The sequence below is a fragment of the Melospiza melodia genome, chromosome 2 (assembly GCF_035770615.1).
Source record: "Melospiza melodia melodia isolate bMelMel2 chromosome 2, bMelMel2.pri, whole genome shotgun sequence".
Taxonomy (NCBI): Eukaryota; Metazoa; Chordata; class Aves; order Passeriformes; family Passerellidae; genus Melospiza; species Melospiza melodia.
The window spans coordinates 90,350,863-90,370,902 of NC_086195.1; the positions used below are offsets into that span (position 1 = coordinate 90,350,863).

Below are 20,040 nucleotides of genomic sequence, written 5' to 3' on the forward strand. Positions count from 1 at the left end.
AGTGATTAGAAAATATTATTAATATTTCTTACATTACTGTAATAAAAGAAGCATGATTGGGTGTTTTTTTCCCTTGGAAAAGTTGTAAGTGCTTTAACTGCTCCAGGGACAAAGAATTTTTCAAAAAACATTACTACTTCTATTTTCTTATCACAAATTACTTGTTTCTGCAACTGCAAATCTTCTGTGTATATATTTTCCACAGCCTCTCTGCAAAGAGGATTTATGAACCTGCTCAGCCTCATAGCAGCTCAGAGCTCTTGAGGCCATTCCTGACCCCCAGTGCATTTAGGGAGCACCAATCCAAGGTAAAGCCAAGTGAAAGAGGAGCCAGGGGAGCTGTGTAACTGGGGTGACAGTGCAAACAAGACCAAAGGACAATGCTGTGTCCCCAAAATACCTAGGGACTCAAACGACACACTAATGAGCAGAAAGGAAATAATGAAATCAAGAATTAGAACAAAGCTGAAAAAAGCCCTCAATGTACACAGATAAAGAAAGTGAGGATTTGTAGGAAAGAAAGAAAAGAAACTCAGATCTAACTTCCGTCTAGGAATAAAAGGTAAAAGATAGATGGATGTAGAAGGAAGGGGAAATAATAAAGATAATGAATAACAATACAGTTGTGCAGAAAATTCTCTCTTTCCCTGCGTAAACTTTCTCCCATGAAAAGCTAAAGACTTGAAACAGGTTGTGTCAATACAGCCAGCATGAAATATGCTGATGGATGACACTGCTGCCAGCATATATATTTCTTGAAAATGACTGATAGCACGGCATAAAACAGTTTAAGAGAATTTAGATAAATATCATATTAGAATTCTAAAATAATTATAAACAATTGCTATAAAGAATACCTGATAAGTTCTTTACAGAAAAGAACAGCAAACAAATAATCTCTTGGCAAAGTCAACAGTGAAGTGTGAATTCAGAGCTCTGAATAACCAAAGTGATGATGAGATCACATACAAAAAGTTGAGAAAAAATTACTGAAAAGCAGGCAGGAGGAAGATAGTAACCACCACTCTGAATTCAGACTACCACAACAAGTATTAGAACATTAGAAAAGTGTGTAGCCAGATGCATGGCTGAGGGAAAGACTGTACTTACTGCAAAGAAAATGGGAAAGGAAAAATTTGGTGCCATAAGCTTACAGACATACAGGCTGCTTGGCTGCAATGTGGAAATTTCTTGCTGGAAGCTTCACAAAAAATGTGTTTGGGAGTGTTGAAGCCAATGTAATGTTTCCCCAAGTACAGAAAAGATGGTGACAAGGCAAAAACCTTTCTGACAGAATGCAAAGACTTTCTTACTGATGCCAAGAGAAATTCTAGGTGGACGATGTGAAATCATATCTCACCACTGCATGAGATCATCCAGTGATCTGAGTGGTAAGATGGTACAAAGCACTGTCTGTGTAGAGAGAATACAGACAAAGGGTGTTGGAACAGTATGTGCTGTATTGTAATATAATAAAGCAAGAGTACATAAGCCAAAATATTTTCCAAAGTGAGCATCTGTGATTCTTTTAATATCCTAATTTCTTCTGGTTGCCCTGCTGTACCATATAAGAAACCTTTTAATGATGAAGGAAAGGAAGCTTGTTTCACATTTGGTATTTTTTAGAGAATCTGAAATGATAGGCGGAATGCAAACAAAATGAATTCACAGGTGAGAACTGCAGGTGCTGTCTGAAAGGATCCAGAAATGGAATAGAGGTCAAACAAATGTCCATAACCAAAGATACTAGAAAGATCTATACCTCAGCACAGAAGAGACTGCACCAGCTTGGCTCCCTCTGCCTTACACTGTTCTTAACACTATCCTGGTGTGTCAGTTCTGTGCCATGAAAGGAGCTCTCTGAAGGGCTGAGACACAGCCCTCACATCATTTACCTATGCATTCATGTTCAGCCATTTTTAACTGAAAAGACATAAAAATAATGCATACATCTTGACACAGAGATGTGGGGAGGCCAGGGAAACTCATCAGCAAGCTCTCAGGTGAACCCTTCTGAACGGTCACTCTGAAATGGGAGTAAATAGGTCAGAGGTTATTTAATGCACTTGGATAGGAAGAGCTCAAACACATCAAAACCTGATCAGTATCACTGCCTGAGATAGGCAGATTTCACACTGACAGCAGATAAATAATTGCAGATACCAGAGAAAATGAGATATGTGTAACAACATAACACATCTAACATAAAACATAATATATATAAGATAGAAAACAGACTGGCTACAGTTCAGTTCAAATAAAGAACTGGGCATTTTCTTGCTAGTGAGAGACATTTAGGGAGCTACGAAATGTGCACATAGAAATGGAAGGAACAACCTGAAGAGTACTTAAGTACATAATTTAATTTGATTGATTGCAATTTAAGCACAGCTTGAAAAAGAAAAGTTGAGATGAGGAGGTCTAAACAGCTCAGAGACCAACTACATCCAAGTACAGAGGCAGGATAGGAAAATTGCTCTGGAAGAAGGATGCAAGGCCCAGATTTGGGGTCCAGCAGCTGTGGTCCAAATGGATCTGCTGGGGAAGAATGGAAAGAAATGGGGGGACAAAATTGTCACAACTTGTGCATTGCTAGAATTAGGATTCAATAATATAAAAGGTATTGGAAAAGTCAAGGCCAGAAAATGTTATAGGCAAAAATAGTTACTACCAAAGCAGTACATGGTACAAGACTACAAAGTAGGAGGAAGCTTTGCTGAGGACATTTTTTGAAAACTGATAGGCATGTTTAGCTGCAAATTAATAAATTTAAAATTAAAGAAATAAATAATGAAAGCCCAGCACAAAGTGGGATCATTTGGGTTATGAATAAGATGGAAGCACTGCCAAATATCTTTGTTACATTGTGATCTTGCAGGTAAAGTGTAAAATACCCACACTAGAACTTGGATTTATTATAAAATCAGCAGTTTGCCTGGTGGCACCTGCTATGAAGAACTCTGAAATCCTAAGGAGAAGTAAAACATTTGCAAGGGAACAATGCAGTGATCCCAGCTCAGGCCACTTCAGCAACTTCTTTTTCCCCTTGAAATGGTCAAGGGACCATGACAGGAACACAAAGGCTGCTTTGAATAGTTCACTATTATGGATTCTCTGGTGCATTTCTTGAGTCAGTGGGTTGCGAGTTGATGGTCACAATCTCCCCATCAGAATTATCTTCTACCCAATTAGAGCTGATTTCAGCACAGTTAATGAGTTTTCTTTGTTATTTTCTTCCCTGTCCTAGGAGTTCTGCCAAATGTCCTTGTGGCCTGTGAATTCTGCATTCTTTGTGCCCACTATCAGCAGCACATCCCTGTCCCCAAGCTTTGCTAACCTCTCCTGAGGTCTCAGACCACTGAAACATGTCAAGCCCTAAAATTTAACAAGGCAATTCTACCAACAAGCAATTTGTCTTTCTAGCACCTGGACATCAATTAGAGTTTGTTCGCTGCTGTTTCACGGATTAAATCTCCTTTCTTGATTAGACTTCAAAGTATATAAAGACCAAACATCATAAAGCAACTGTGAAAAACACCAATTACTTGTTTTTAAAATTTTAAAAGTTTAATACTAATAAAATGGTTATAAAAATAGTAATATACTTAGAGTAATAAAAATTTGGACAATATGAGACAATAAGAACAAAGAGTTATGGATGGTCCAGGTACCTTTTTCTGGGCAAAATAAGCCTGAAAAAGGACCCAAGTTAACAGAGGATTAACACTTAAAAGCAGTAGCCTGTTGCACATTCATACATCTCATACATGATGCATAAATTCCATTCAAACACAGGATTCTGTCTGGTCAGTGTCAGCTTCTTCCTCTGAATCCTGAGGCGTCTTCAGAGCTGAGCGAGGCAGGAAGAAGTTCATTTCTTCTGATAAGAGAACACTAAGTTATTTTTCTTTTTTTTAGGCGTCCTGTGGCTTCTATCTGGTGAGAGTGCCTCATTCATTTCTTTAAAAAATATCTCACATACACAGTTTCTATTTTAACATTATGTTACAACCGAAAACTATATTTAACACGCTACTTAAGAAAATTAATACAGCATAACTTTCTAACATAACATATATAATATTCATTTTAATATTTGCGAAAAGCCAAACACAAAAACCGCATTTTTCACAGCAACTGTTTTCAGTAAAATGTTTACACGCGTTTTGACGCGTTGCGACCCCGAGGGAGGCCGGGCCCGGCACGGCCATGGCGGGCGGGGGCGGTGCGGGCCGGCCCCGGGGCGGGAGAAGGAGCCGCCTCCACACAGGGCCGCCCCTTCCCGCCGCTCTGCCGCGGTAAGGCAGCGGGAATGGCACCGGGAATGGCAGCGAGAACGGGCCGGGAGGGCGGGGAGGCGACGGCGACAGCGCCTGGGCCGTGTGGGCTGGCGGAGGCGGGAGGGCGGCAATGGAGGCGCAGGGGAGCGCCGTGGCGCAGCGGGCAGGGCTGGCTGCGGGGAAAAGGGCGTCCCGAGGCGGGCCCGGGCCCTGGCGGCGCTCCGTGCCATGGCGGTGAGGCGCTGCCGGGCGGGCGGCCCTCAGCCTCAGCCCTGTGGGGACAACGCTGAGCCTCCGAGGGCTCTCCGTGCTGCGAGGTTCTCCTTGCCCGGTGCCCCGTAGGAGCGCGCAGGTGTGAGGGATGGGACGCTTGTTTTGACATTGTTACCTGGTCTGATGTTACCGGGGCTCCCCTCAGGGGTTTCTTGTGTGCCGGTGACAGGACCCGCGGGAAGGGCCTGAAGTTGTGTCAGAGCAGGTTTAGGTTGGATATCAGGAAAAGGTTCTTCTCCCAGAGGGTGGCTGGGCACTGGAGCACTCCCCAGGGAAGTGGTCACAGCACCAGCCTGACAGAGTTCAGGAAGCATTTCCACAATGCTCTCAGGCACATGGTGTCACACTTGGGGATGGTGCTGAGCAGGGCAGGGAGCTGGACTCGATGATCCCCGGGCGTCCCTTCCTGACTCGGAATATTCTGCAATTCTGTCACCCTGCTGTCTGTTCACCTTTCAGTTCCCTGCTTGGCCTTACTGCCCCATGCAAGCTGACAGTGACCACTTTTGTGTCAGCCTTCCCTTGTTTCTGTAGCACACCGGCACGACCAGCTGTTCTAAAACTCCCATGGCTCTCCTTTGCTTGTATTTTTCATACTGTTCACTGTGGAAATAAGCCTTCTGCTCCTCTGTTTCTGCTGTCCCACAGACTGTTAGAATGTGGTAATTAACTTCTATCAAAGATGAGAATAAGGCTCAGTATTGTGGCAGTTAGTGGCTGGATACTGTCACACACAAGAGAAGGAAAGGTGGGACAGGTTTTTTTTCCTGCATGGTAATTGTGGAAGTTACAGCCTTAACCACAGCACATGGAAATGTGGCTTTTTTGGTAGCCGAAGAGCAAGCCACAGTTAGTGTTGAGGAAAAGGTCGTTGGAGCTGTGGGCGTGTAGGAAAGCAGGTAGGCTTTGCCCATTCTGCTCAAAAGAGTTCAGCCTCCCCTGTCCCTTTTTTGTGGGGAAATAGAAAGTTAATGAAAGATTAAAGTTAATGAAAGTGTGTGCATGAAATTCTTCTGAGAAACGATAACATTAAGCAAAGATACTACAAGTTGTATTTAACTCTTCTGTTCTCAAAAAGTCTAAGACCAGGATTGTTTTACTTTGAAATTTAACTTTCTTCTTTTTTTTTGTTTTGCTTTTTTTTCCCCCCTCCAGTTAAAATCATGGCGCTGAAACAGGTTTCCAGCAACAAATGCTTTGAAGGTTTCCAGAAGGTGTTTGAACATGACAGGTAAACACCACTAAAGCAACCAAGGTGTTTAGCTTGGGGCAGTATTTTCAGTCTGCAGGAAAACAGCATGCTTTCACTAATATCCATATTTCAGTCAGGAATAATGTCTGCTGCTGCTTTGGCTGTGCTCTTGAATTTCTGTGTTAATGTTTAACATAATCTAGTATATTTAGTGCTGCAGAGCTGAGGTGGGAAGCTGGTACTTTTACCTTTGGAAATGGAGCTTGGTTACTTTGGGTTGTCCTGTTTGCAACACAGAGTTGTGTTTGCAAAGTTCCACTTGCTACTGGGTCTCTTACTTCTGTGCACTCTGGCAAAGTGCTGTGAGCAGTGACTCAGTGAATAGATTCTTGTTTATTGAAGGTGTATAAAACCAAGCTTTTAAAAAATGTTGGTCCAAATAAAAATAAAACCATCAGCTGTGCTTAGATAAGAGTTTATTGATAGTTTTAGGCTTTAGCATTAATTGAGCAACTAATTGGTCTTAGACTTGTTAGACTTAGTAGATTGAAAACCTCCCTTGCTGGCACATACTGTGCTTTTTATGTTGTGCAACTCATGTGGATATGTTCTTCAGTAAAAATTGCTTTGCAATTTGATTGCCAAAGCTCAAACTAAGTATTGCTGGGATTCAAAATTTGATTTTCAACCTGTTCTCAGTTAGCAGCACTGTGAAAATGTGGCTTAACAGAGACTTTTGTAAGTTTCTGTTTTAAGTATATTCAGAACAAGGTTGAAAAATTAGTTGTTGCCAAATCTAGAATGTGAGGCTGAGCTTAAAAATTGATTTTCCCTTCCTTTAACTTAGTTGTTACAATTCACTGACCAGATCTGCCTTTCAATGAAATGCACTGGTCCACTGATTCCTTTTTTTAATGGTAGTGGTCTTGTTAATTAGGTAGTGGTGATAACAAGGAATATTTTATTAATACAGTGCAGAGCTAAAATGCAAAATGAAATTTGGAATCTACTTGCCTCCAAAAGCTGAAACTGGGAAGTGTCCTGTGCTGTATTGGCTCTCGGGTAAGTAACATGAGTCTTAGTAACTTAAAAAATACAATCTTAAGCATTTTTAAACTAATGCACTACGGTTGCTGAAAACTTAATGTAGAGGTACTGCAGTGGCAGCTCTTGGATTCTACAGAAGCTCATCTTCTGGAAGGCACACTTAGTTTGAGTGTGCTGTGATAAATCAGAATGCAGCTTGGGAGTAGCCTACCAGGCTGTGTTCTAAAATGCTCTGTGCTCAAAGTGTTCTACCCTTTTGTTCTAAAATGTTCCTACCTTTAGGTCCAAAGTGTATCTATAAAGGTTCTCCTGTAAGGCCTTCCCGTTGGGACACCTCCTGCTCTTGTTTGTTTCTGAAAACTGCTTCAGCTGACAGAGTAGGGGTGTGCAAAGAGCCCATGGAAGCCAGCACATTTGTCCTGTGGTCTCTACCTTGTTCCCAGTACAACTTTGCAGGAAGCAACTGGTGAACTTGGAAAGAGAGGTGCTGTCAGCTGCCTTAGCACAGGCATGTCTGGTGGGAAGTAAACTTATGGGATCAGAAAGGGCCAGGGGCTGAAGAGGCTTGTGCAGCAGGTGTGAAGTTGTCTCATCAAAAATTAATTAATTAAATTCTTTTGTCTTTTATTCAAAATAAAAAGCAGAAACTCTGTTCTGCAATTTGAGGAGTTGCTTTATTGAGACTTGTGTTTAGAAAGTTGGACACCAGGACTGTTAGTGTGGAGACTTGTGTTCCTTGTCACAAAGTACCTGGTGCGTCTGATTTGTGTCATGACAGTGGGCTGGGTAAAAATGTTTATATTTGAAGTTAGGAACATCAAAATTGTCTGAAGAAGTCTAAGCCATGCAGCACATTTATTTTATTGAATGTAAACTGTATTATCTTGGGCAATATATCAGTCAAATTAGGTTACTGGCAACTTTTCCTCAGAGAAAACTAGACTCATTAACTCCTCTCAATTTGCATAGTGAAGCAAAATTGAAATATTGGTGTGAAATATAATTAATTTGTAACTGGAGTTTATTTGGACCTGCTGCTGTAGAAAAGGCATGTATTGCTGTGGGTTTTGGAGCCAGGGTGCTCACAGGCCCTTTATCCTGTCTAAAGTATGTAGAATTTGTCAGACCACATGTGTGATTGTGTAATGCAAACAGCTGGGATGACAGTACGAAGCAAAATGTAGTTGGAGGATGAGGGGTCAGAAGTTAACAGTGTCAGCCTTAGCAAATGCCTGTGGTCAGTGGGTTTAAATGCACAGTGCTGGAAAGCACTAAAACCTTTTCTGTCAAAAAGAGTTTTGAAACCAGAATGCCATGAGCAGTGGGTAACCGAGGATGTTTTTATTTCCCTAGGGCTGACCTGCACAGAACAGAATTTCATAACGAAAGCCGCGTTCCAACAGGCGGCAGCCGAGCACGGCCTCATTGTGGTGGCACCGGACACCAGCCCACGTGAGTTCCACAAGGGAATGCTGACTGTCATGACACTGAAGGGCACTTCTGTCCTCAGAGAAAGGGGTGCTGCAGTGTGCTGAAATGTGTGTTGCCCACCCGAGTCAGAATTGACCTCTGCACACCTGCATTGTTCACTAGATAACATTGTATATGTTCTTAATAGTGAGGCAGTGAGGTTTTGACATTGGAATGTTTTGTTGTGGCACTAAAACTAGAGCAGAGGGGCTCTAGAGTTCAGCACAGATGAGGAGAGGGAAGAAAAGTGAAACAACCAATGTGTCTTGTTAGAATTCTTGCTGACACCCTATAAAACCTGCAGAACTGTGTTGCCACACAAAGATGCAATGCTTGCTCTTAATTGTATTTTGTTTTCTAAAGCAAATTAAATATAAGCCTTCAGAGGATTACAATACTTGAAAAGCAAACTAGAAACCCTTTTACCCTGCAGCTACAACAGACCACTGATGTATGGATTTTTTAAATTATGTGCTGTTATTTGTATAAGGCTGAGCTTATGGTATGGGAGATCTGAAAATGGTGGATCTGCAGTTATTGGAAATACTGGGGATTAATTGTTTTGTATTTGTTGGATTCTGCCAGAGTCTCATGAGTATTGTAAACAAAGGTGTCAGCCTTCTAATATTTACCAAGCTTTAATGAATTGCATCTGACTGCAGGCATTATGGAAAAGATGCAATGTTCTTTCCATAAAGTATTTTTTACATCTAGGTTTTGAAGTTGTGTTAGGTCAAAGAATGTAAATACATACTTCTAATGAAGAAGAGGGAGAGAAGAGCAAAATTTGGGAATGAATGAACTTCATACTTTGATGTTTCTATTTGCTGCAGGCTAGAGATGGGCAACTAACCTTTGCTTTATTCATATTGGGTAGTTGGACTGGAACTTGTTTTTGGTAGTATCTGTGTAAATTGTCTCTGTCAATGTGTAACTGCCTTTGCATAGGTCATTGCTTTGTCCAATTTATTTTAAGTCCCTCGTGGCAGCTTCTCTTTTGCCTTTTAGCCTAATGACTGATAAGGATTACTCTACTATTTAAATGAGTTTTGGTATGAGCTTCATATGATTCCCTTAAATTTTAGCTCAGAGACCCCAAATGTTCTTAAGTCAGTTTGAGCTGTCTGGAGAAACAAGTGAAAAGCAATTCAAATATAATTATGAGCTGAGAGGTATTGAAAATGCTTACATATGCATTTTAATTATGTAGTGCATGAGAATTAACCTTCCAAGAGCCAGGAGATGTATCTGGATGGGGAAAAAGACTGCATGAAATCATTAAATACTTGTCATTACAGACCCTCAGTCAGGCCTTGATAGACTTCACTTTTCCTACTTTGAAGGGGTTTGTTTTTCCACGCAGGTATACTGAGCAATGTTGTGCAGATTCCTTTTCAAATTTCTTTTTTTCAAGGCTTCCTGAAAGTTTTTTTTAGCATAATGAGCACTATGCCTTCATTGCCTGTCAGGACTTCCTGAGTTTCTGTCCATCTCTGAGGTACTGAAGACAGACTTCTTACATCCAACATGTTTAAGCACCCCAGTCCCTGTGATTGCTGGACTGTTAAGTTACAGAATCACTCAGTGTCCAAGGGCATGTCACTGGAGCAAAGTCAGCTTTGATCCTTGTACAAACCTGATTGCACACTGTGGGAGGGTAGCAGCCATCTCTGCACAAATTGTGAGGGGCTGCTGAGTTACACGTGGGTTTGCAGTGTAATCTGACTGTGGTAAAATAATAGGTAGGAAATAATGGCCTCTCTTTCCCCAAAACATTCCTCTCACATATACCTTGAAATATTACATTAGGCTCTGCAGACCAGGCTGGTCAGTCACAGACTAAGCAAAGGGAGGACTGGGTGGGATGTACTGACTTTCAAGAATACATTTGCAAATTTAGTTTGAAAGTGTAGCCTTGGAAAAGAGGATACAATCCTGCAGGTATTCAAAGAAGAAATTATGTAAGTTTCATGGAAATTATGGGTGGGAGAAATGAAATGAATTGCAGAAAAGGTGGACTTGTGAAATGATAGGAATAGTGAATTATTCTTCTGGAGAATCTTATAAAGGGAGGTGTAGCAGGCGTTATTTAAAGCACATAAACTGGCTTGGACACACCATTTGGTGAATCATGGTTCTGTCATTCTGGGGAAAAAAGAAATTTTCTTCTGTTTGTCACACAGGTCTAATGGCTGAAATAAGATGGTAGCCCCAATTAACAAGTGCCAACTTTTGATTAAGTTCCTGAGTAAATTGGACAAAGCTTAACAGAAATAATTTAGAAGACATGTATATGCTATATCTATTTATGGAGATACTGACACTCTTTAGAATTGGATATATCTGTAGGTATTATGTAAGTGTAATTTTGAAAGTGTTGAAATAGCACTTGAAAACATTGTACTAATGAATTAAAATCTGAATTGTTTTATAGTTGAAGGGGTAGAGATGTGATTGAGAAACTTGTGAGTCTGATTTGTATGGCAGGCTCTCCAATTCTGAACATGCAGTGAAGTAAAGATTTGTCATGCTAGGTGGCTGCAATATTGAAGGAGAAGATGAAAGCTGGGATTTTGGCACCGGTGCTGGTTTTTATGTGGATGCCACTGAAGATCCCTGGAAAACAAACTACAGGATGTATTCCTACATAAAGGATGAGGTAAATGGGCTGTTGGGTTCTCCTGGTGTTGCTGGGTAAGATAAAGGGGTGTGGCTCAGTCATAGGAAATTCCCACTTCTTGTGTTACAAGGTTATGGGAGTTTCTATAGAGATACTTTGAGTTACTTATTATCAGCTCAACTGTTTCCTTTTGATTTCACGTTCCCCTTCGAGCTGCTTTCAGGCCGTGATCACAAATGTCAGGCTACAACCAGAGATTGCCTTTGGTTTCAGCAGCATTAAAAGTTGGTTAGTTGTGTGCTTTTTTTCTTAAACATACTCAAGTTGCTTTAACATTATTTTTATTATGCTTTTGTTTCCTTTACAGCTGCCTAAACTAATAAATGCCAATTTTCCAACTGACCCTGAACGGATGTCTATTTTTGGGCATTCCATGGGAGGTCATGGAGCTCTTATTCTTGCTCTGAAGAATCCTGGGAAGTACAAAGTAAGATGAATTATAGCTTATATGAGGTATACTAATGCTTATATAGATTTCTGTAAATGTGACAGAAGAAAACATAATACTGAGTTCTTTGAGGGCATTAAATATAAAAATAATTTCATTTGTCGCTGTTCATTGTTACATAATTTTTGGTTTTTTGCTGCTGTCTTTCTGAACAGTCTGTGTCAGCATTTGCTCCTATCTGCAACCCAATTCAGTGTCAGTGGGGGAAGAAAGCCCTTGGTGGATATCTGGGACCAGATGCAAGCAAATGGGAGGTATGTGTTGCAGCTGCAGTTCTTTAATGACAGATGAGTGAGTGATCTGTAAATACCTCACAGCAGGAGCCTGGGCTGCCCATGAGCTGGTACTGATATTCTACTGCACCCCTAAGCACAGAAAAGCATTGTTTGTTTCTGGCAGGAGGGACTTGCTGTTGCCTTAGGGTGCTTATGAAAATGTAATGAGATACAGGCCTCTCATCAAATCAACTACATTCCTCCCAGTTTTATGAAGATTTAAAAGTCTGGGCTGAGAACAATTATGAGCAGTGTATTTTTGTAGTATATTTTGTATTTTGAAGAGAGACTGCTGCAAACTGTTCAGCCTGATGAGCCTCATGACATCTTGCAGGGGCAGCCTGTGGGAGGCCTCCAAGAGGAGCCTGGCAGACACTTGGAAATTGGAATCCTGCAGAACAGCATTAAAGTAGACAAAGTTAGATTTTAGCTCCAGGACCTTAATTTGGAGATATCAGTAGTTGTATATGAATAGCTAAGACACAAAAATGTTTGTCTGCATGGTTGCTGCATTATTTGGGCAGCCCTTCAGTATTTTTAATCTCAACTTGAACATTGCACTGTATTTTTATAATTAACTTAGAAGGGATTGTTGTGACCATGTACTCAGATTTCCTTGTAAATAAGCACAAGCTGCAATGCAGTCCCTTGTAAATTGGATTAAAGTATGTCTTTATGGAAGACTTCCAGGTCTGATTAAAACTTTACAGGATTGGAGAGTGTTCTCTGCTTTTCTAATTGTTAATTGAGTAGTTTGTGCATTTAAAAACCACCAGTTAAACTTGCTTAGAATTAGTGTAATGGATTTGTTGTGAAACAAAATAAAACAACCTCCCAAAAACCTGTTTTCTGTCCCCTTAAATTGTTTTGGAGTGCTTCTGCAAACCTAGTCCAATAGATCAACAGCAGTCATCAGGAGCATACCTTTGAAAGGATCTGGATCTGCCTTTGAAACAGATATACAACCTCTGATCTCTCTATTTTGACTTAAAACTGCCATGTAAATATGGTCAGGATAACTTGATACCATGGCCACAGTGCTGGGCTGGACCCAAGCTCCCACTTCCATTATAGTGTCATTTCTGGATCTGGTGGCATCCTGGAAGGATGGCTCTGATGCCTTGGTGTAGGACTTTGGAGTTTGCTGTCCATTGGTGATTGGTCTTCTCCACAGCATTTAAACACTTTGCTGTCTTTTTAAAGGAGTTGTTTATTTTGAGCATGTAATAAGCACAGGACCCCATGGGTAACATGTTCCCCTTCTTAATTACATTCTGATACATATATGTTTAGAGTTTTTAATTTGTTTCTCAGTCAAACCAAATTTTCTTGGATAAATCATCATGGGAGCCTTCAGGTTAAATGCCTGCTCATGAGCATAGCTGTGCCACACTGGTATTTTGACTTCTAGCTGCCAGAATAAATACACCAAGACACCAAGTTTCTTCAGCAGGATCTAGTTTCTGCAGAAGAGTGTGAATTAGTACTGACTATATGGCTGCTCTTCCATTCTGTAGGAAGTCAGCCCTGGGCTGGATGTGCTGTTTGGTTAAACTGCCAACTTGGTAATTATCTAGCTCATACATTTGCCCTTTATAAAGCAATGGGTATTACTTTTCAGTTGCCTGGATTTTTCCTGGTTTTTCGTTCTTCCAAAGTGCAGCTTGGTGTCCTGAGCAACACTGCCCAGGGCTCTGTCTGTGCCATTCTTTTCCGGCAGTCAACAAACTGAAACCAGTGAAAGACATGTAACTGAAGTAATTTCTGTTTGATTTCTGCAGGCCTATGATGCCACACAGCTTGTGAAGTCCTACTCGGGCGCTCGCCTGGACATCTTGATTGACCAAGGCAAAGATGACCAGTTCCTGTCTGCAGGCCAGTTACTGCCCGATAACTTCATCGCCGCCTGCACCGAGCGGAAAGTCCCAGTAGTCTTCAGGCTGCAGCAGGCAAGTTGCTCCTGCACTCCTTGGTTGTCAGATTCTTTGTGATTTTTGGTTCTGTACAGCAGGCAGTGAAGAGTGTCTGTAAGGGGGCAGGCCTGCTCTCACTGTGGGTCTGTCCCCGGCCACTTGAGAAGGAGGAGGGTGAGAAGTGACACTTTCCTGTCGTCGCATGGGCCATCAAGGTGTGCATCACCCACCCGGCTCAGCCGCGCGTCACCACTAGGTGCCGTCGTGCTTCCAGCTTGGACAGGCTGATCCCTGCACGGGGCTGCCGGCGCTCGGGTGGAGACACTGCAGCAATCACTTGTAATGAGTATTGCACTCACTGTACAGCCAAAGTGAGACGTGGCCTTCTGCTGCACCCCTTATCTGTGCTGTGGGTTTACTGTTTGCCATAAAACTTCATATTTCGTTTGCATGTGTTTGTGTAAATTAGGGAAGGGGTGGAACTGCTTGATATCCTAGATTCATGTAAAGACCCATGGCTTCACATCACTCTTACCTGTAGCACAGTGACCCAGAACAAGACTGTCCTGAGAGCAGTGGAGTCCTTGTAAGCCACTGGCAACTTCCACCCAGACCCAGTGAGGAGCTCAGTTGTGGAGAGTGAAGGATTTTCCTCTCTGCTTTATCATAAGCCTTGCACCTAAAGATAGAGTTAGCAGTGATGTAGGGCTGTGGACCAGAGGGTGACATTTCAGCACAGTGATGGAGCAGTAACTCAGACCTGGGCAGTGTTCTCCTTTATCCCCCCTGTGTTTTACCAGAAGAACAGTGCCTGTGAGGCATTGCCTTTCACTCTGCAGCCGAGCCTTGCTGTTACCCATCTCCAGCTTACAGGCCCAGGTCTGGGCAGGTTAAGGGACGTTCTGTTTGTTCAGCTTCCTAGTGCTCATCTGTACTTAGCCTGTTATGTATCCCTTGCCATTTTTATATATATTCCAGGTATTTCTTAAGATGGATAAAACCAGGAGAATCATTACATTTTCTTTAAGAGAGCTTAGCATGATTACTTTATCATGAGGGGTATGTTCTCTGCTGATTTCTTTATTGTTGTTCTTTTCTAGGGTTATGATCACAGCTATTATTTCATTGCTTCATTTATTAATGACCACATCAAACACCATGCAAAATACCTCAATGCTTGAACCATTTGGATGCGAGTGCTGCCTGGACAATATGAATCAAGAGATAGTGGTGAACTAAACAAAAATCATTTGCTGAAGTAATGTTTGTAAAATGGAGCTCTTCTGATTGTACTTCTAAGAAAAATAAAAGTTCCCCTTAATTTGATGTGTGTGCTTTAGAGTAAGTATTGGGAGTGTTCTTGCATGCTTGGGAAACTCTTGATGCCATGAAGTTACATCTGCTGCATTTTGGGTCAAAATGTAAGCCAGCAGATGAGTGCCTTTCACACCATGAGTGTGGATGTGGATGTGGCACCTGCAGACAGCTTCTAGTGCAACTGTGCAAAGCCTGTCATTAACAACAGTGTGCCCATTCAGCTAATTAATTACTGGGGTTTACTTCAGCCTTTAATAGGGAAGGAAGTTGTTAGTGGCAGAGCTAATCAAGCTCCTTAATTAATCTGAAGTGGTAGGTGTTTTGCCTGTGTAAATACCTTCCAAGGACAAGGTCTGGTGGAGAATGCAGACAGACGCCTGCTGTGCACAGTTGTTTACTGTCCTGTGCCTTATCAAGCAAATGATCTGGAGTATTCCATGGATGATACTTATAGAAAAGACCACTTAAAAAACCTGTGAGGGAAGCAGTCTGTACTAAAAAGGATTTTTTCTCCACTTGTCCTTTGATTCTTAGAGTGTGAAAAACTTGTAGTGTATATCTTAGAGTGTATATCTTAGAGAGAGGACTGAGAAGAAACTGCTAAATAGATCTGAAAAAAGCAATTGCTGTCTAATTATCTAATATCTCATGGCTGAAATAAAGTATACTTATTTTACAAAAGATGGCAGAATTTAGTCCTGACAGTTGTAGATCTAAAATAGCTCTTGGTGATATAATTCTGCCAGCTGCCTTGGACAAGAACACAGATTGTTCCAGAAAGCTGCAAGTAATCACCTGTGAACTCAGCTTTCTCAGGCTCAGCTGGACCTGAATCCTTGCTCAAACCTTGGCTCACCCTTGCCAGAGGAAATGCTACCACAGATGTAGGATGGGTTTCTTTTTAGGCAATGCTGAATGATCTCCTGTGTCTCTGGTTCCTGCTAGATTCTAAGTTACAGGGAGCCTGGTGCTGGTGACAGCCTTAAATTATGCATTGATTTATATCAGTCTTGCATCTAATAATTTATGATTAAGCTTTGAAGGCTGGGAAGATACAACTGTGTGCATTGCAAGAGCTCTCCAGAAGGAAATTATTGCAGAGGGATCCTCTGCTTCCAAAATCCCCTATCAAATGTGAAAAAGGACAGCCCATAAATTCACCTGTTCACTAAGGTAAAGACACTCCATTTAGAGAAACTGGAATCTAGGAGAATCTGTACTTTGACTTCAGAAATCTGCATGGGCAAGAGAAGGCTGGATGCTGTGAGCTGCTCCTTGTTTCTGCAGCCAGGGGCAGAGCACAGCAGCTGAGCACAGCCCTGGCACACTGGGTTATCCCCGGGGCCAAAGGCTTACTGTGTTTGCTGCTTGGATTCAGCACTCTCCAGGAATCTTCAGGTTTTATTTGCTGAAGCAGAAGGCTGCAGAACAATCTCTGCATTTCAGGAGGAGAAAAGGCTGCCCTGCAGCAGTAAAATGAACAACTCTTACACCAATGTGAGCAGGAGCAAGCTGAAGGAAGGGTCTCCCCCATCTCCCTGAGCCCAGCCCAGCCCTGGGAGCAGAGGGCAGAGAATTCACTGCCACTGACTGGCAGGAGGCCTTCACAACAGCAGCAGGAAAGCTGCAGGGAGAACATTCCAGGTACCCAACATCCTACCAGCTGGATCTTATGCCCATTTTAGCTGCAAAATGCCTTTATTTGCATCACATCATCATCTTCCCCCATCCCCAAACCCATCATTTCCAGTGTTACACTCTCCAACTACCATGTCTTTTACAAGAAATCATCAGGCACAGGAATAGGCATTAAAGGGTTTCTGGAAATAATATAGTTTAATTGTAACTACAGTAAAGATTTTCTATATACATTATGTTCACTGTGGAGGGTATTACAGATTAGCCATGCATGTTTTATTGCACATATAAATATTGTACAAAGGATCATGAAGATTCTGTTTTTAGCCATACAGGTTAAGACTGCATAAAAAAAGCTGTATTACAAAATACTTAGAGCTATTTATTTACAGCCAACTTCAAGCAAATACTGAAAGACACTATCAGGAGGAAAACAAAATTTTAATTATGAAAAAACAAGATTTGTCAAAATAATAATAATTACAAAGCTTCATGATGCCATATATACATTGTAAAAAAATACTCAGGAAACCTGCATTTTTACCCTCAAGATGCAGAAATCAATATTCCTATTTTTATACTTGATCCTTGAATGCTTCTAAAATTTGATAAACTCTGACTTGAAAACTTATTTTCTTTACATTGCTCGTGCTTTTTGACAAAACAGATATTTGTGCAGCTCTGTAAAATATTAAAATACATTTTCATTTAGTGTTAAAGTGCACAGTACATTTTATAGGAAACAATATGCTAGCTGCCAATCAAATTACAATTTAAGTCTATGTTCCCTCCATAAAATAAATGGTTTTGCTTTGGTTGAAGTAACTGGATATTCCATACATACTGCCTGGCTCATTGTCTGCGAGTCCCCTTTCCTGCTCCTCCTCACACGCTGCTGTCACTGCCTCCCAGCCCTGGAGCAAGTGGTGGTGGTGAAGTGTGTGCTCTGTGTTCAGACACCGTCTGAGCTCAGCAGATCTGCTGCTGAACGTGGGTGGGTTTAAAGGCAGCGCCTCGGGAGGGGGCAGTGACAAGTATGCATCACTCTGCCCAAAAGCCTTCGTACAACAGCTCTCTCCACATCCTCTTGCCTAAATATTTAGTCCTCACAACCACTTACTTCTTTTTTTTGCCACTCTACATTTCAAACTCCCTGCTTGTGTGTCCCCAGCCAGCTTCTCTTTTCACCACATGCTGCTGCCCCATCCTGCTTGCCCAAGTCCCATCACTGGCTTCTTGTGTGAATGAAAATGGGATGTTCCAGATAGCAGAAGAATCGCTGTGCTGGAACTTTTTGATCTAAAATGAGTCATGTCTTAATAATAAAGTATGCTTTTAAAAACCTCTTTGAAAAATGTAAAGTGGTAAGAAGGAGAAGAACTTTTATTTCCTATTGCTGACGTGGAAGTAGAGGTCTGGTGCTGCAAATGTGCACTACAGAACATTGTGCTTAATTCTGTGGATACTTTTAAAGGGAAGCAGTGTACCCAGGCAGACTGGATCTGGAAGATCAGCTCTTTGAGACTGCCTTTGGCAATTTCAGTCATTTTGTCTCCTCTTGAAGGAATCACTGAAGAAAACAAATTAATTTTTTGGCTACCTGTTAATCTTGTTAACATTCTTGTGCTATTTTTTACTGTTCTGTAGTGCTGTAATCTTTAAAAGAAGTCAAGTTACAGTGCAAAATTACATTTCAAGACACATGATCCTAATGCACATAAATAATTTTGTTGTGGCAAAAGTTAAATGTCTTGTGCATAGCAAAATAAGCAATCAAAAATATTTTTTCACATTTATTTTTCAAGTTTACATACTTCCTTTTGTTTTTAAACATCTATATACAAATAAAATGGGTGTGCTCTCACTTTCAGCCAATTTAGTCTATCTAGTGAGGGGAGAGGTGTTACTGGAATGTAGGAAACTCAATGGAATGCAGACAATTTTTTACCAACGTTCCACAGATTCAAGAAATAAAGAATGCCATTCCAGCTAGCTGTTCTTTTAATAGAAGCACCTATTTTGTTTGCTTTTTATCTTACATATTAGAAAATACAATTTACTGAGATCTAGAGCTACTGCACACCAAGTAGAATAAAAAATAACTAAGTATTTATATTAAAATAAAGTGTTTAACCACAAAAAAAGCAGTAATAAAATACAGTTTCCTAATTTACATTTTGCATCCAAAGGATGAATAACAACTCACTAATAAATAATATTTATATAAATATTTAATGTCTGAATATTTTTAAAAGGCAATAGCCTGAAGCAACTGCAGAAAAACCTAAGGTGGTAGCAGTCTGATTTACTCTCCCTTCTCCCTCCCCCCAGGTGATTACAGTGATTCTCAGTTTAGTAATACAAAGTATCTTGCTGCAAGACAGCTGTGTACTCCACACGATTTTAAGTGGCAGAGAGGTGTTGTTTTAGTAAGTACTGTACAAAGTGAGCTAGAAAAGCAGTGAAGTGCCAACTTCCTCTAGAAAATGTTTCTGTTCAGTTTCTGCTTTGTAGTTCGACACATATGTACAGCCTGAAACATGGGTTTAAAATCACAAGAATACTCTTGGAGTACTGGAGTTGTTTCAATGCAGTTTGTAAAAATGGGCAGCTTTTTGATTCGTTCATGGCACAGTGTAGCTGGTAACAGCAGAGAGAGTAGTTTCATGTGAATAAAGCTTGTTTCACTGTGGTTACATCTAGCAATGCTTGAACTGTTATGCTCACTTTTACCAAGCCCTTTTCTTCTAGGATGTGATGTGGTAGGCAGAGCTTCTCCTAGAAAAAGACAAAGAAGGGAGTAAAAATTAGAATATTCAATACTCACTGCAGAACCTCACTTCACATGATCACATTTGGAACACAAATTCCAGCAAGCAGGAATCATTTCCTAGTTTTAATTAAAAAGAACTTCCTGTGATTTTGACAGAAAGTCTCTGATTTTCCTCCTGCTACCCCTAAGAGTTAGTGAGAGATCTGTTAATATTCTGGGCCCCAGAAGCCAAGTTGTTCTGCAGTCATTACAGCATGTAAACAGCTAAGAGTGAGGGCCAGCAAGCACGCACCAAACTTTCACCTACAAAACAGGATAACACAGCATTTGTCCTGTTATGACATATGTGTGAGATGGGGGATGGAAGGCTGACTCTAAAAAAAAAGCAAACCAAAAAAACCCCCATTCTCCCACTGAGCTCTAGACAGGGCCCAGGATATGCACCTTGAAAACTACACACAAGCACATACAGGGAAATGTGTGCAATGCTGGGCATTCAATGGCCAAGTGTTTCATCCAAGTATTGGCACCTTATTTGAAACACCTGGGAATTGACTTTATTCACCATAAGGATACAGCAGTCATGGCCAGGATGGAGCTCACTAGCTGTGCACAGAGGCTGCTATAGCAGGAGACAGGCAAGCAGGAAATACTCTATCTCCTACAAGGACAGCAAGACACCCACCCATGAATAATTAGAGAAAGTATTAGAAAGGCAGCCTTGTGCCATGACT

At 41.2% G+C, this 20,040-nt stretch overlaps 2 protein-coding genes across 5 annotated transcripts in view; one reads left to right on the forward strand and one right to left on the reverse strand.

Annotated features, from left to right (window-relative positions):
• The first annotated feature begins 4,231 nt into the window (after positions 1 to 4,231).
• On the forward strand, positions 4,232 to 14,904 carry ESD (esterase D). The gene is made up of 9 exons (XM_063149314.1): positions 4,232 to 4,298; positions 5,709 to 5,784; positions 6,719 to 6,807; positions 8,146 to 8,244; positions 10,797 to 10,921; positions 11,250 to 11,369; positions 11,546 to 11,644; positions 13,447 to 13,614; positions 14,679 to 14,904. The coding sequence occupies exons 2-9, from the start codon at positions 5,717 to 5,719 to the stop codon at positions 14,757 to 14,759; spliced, it is 849 nt and encodes a 282-aa protein (XP_063005384.1). The 5' UTR covers positions 4,232 to 4,298; positions 5,709 to 5,716; the 3' UTR covers positions 14,760 to 14,904.
• Positions 14,905 to 16,704: 1,800 nt separating this feature from the next.
• LRCH1 (leucine rich repeats and calponin homology domain containing 1) overlaps positions 16,705 to 20,040 on the reverse strand; it is a 116,115-nt gene continuing 112,779 nt past the window's right edge. For all 4 annotated transcript variants that reach the window (XM_063149313.1, XM_063149310.1, XM_063149311.1 and 1 more), the window contains one exon: positions 16,705 to 19,311. Coding sequence is in view for 1 of the 4 variants with exons in the window: in XM_063149312.1 (XP_063005382.1) it covers positions 19,198 to 19,311 (114 nt within the window). In the remaining 3 variants the exon portion in view is untranslated. The remainder of the gene's footprint in view (positions 19,312 to 20,040) is intronic.

Bases quoted from the DNA above. Each gene is read 5' to 3' on its own strand.
- ESD (XM_063149314.1), top strand. From the start codon at position 5,717: ATGGCGCTGAAACAGGTTTCCAGCAACAAATGCTTTGAAGGTTTCCAG. The intron at 5,785-6,718 runs GTAAACACCACT...TTATTAATACAG, and splicing joins AAGGTGTTTGAACATGACAG to TGCAGAGCTAAAATGCAAAA. The intron at 13,615-14,678 runs GCAAGTTGCTCC...GTTCTTTTCTAG, and splicing joins TAGTCTTCAGGCTGCAGCAG to GGTTATGATCACAGCTATTA.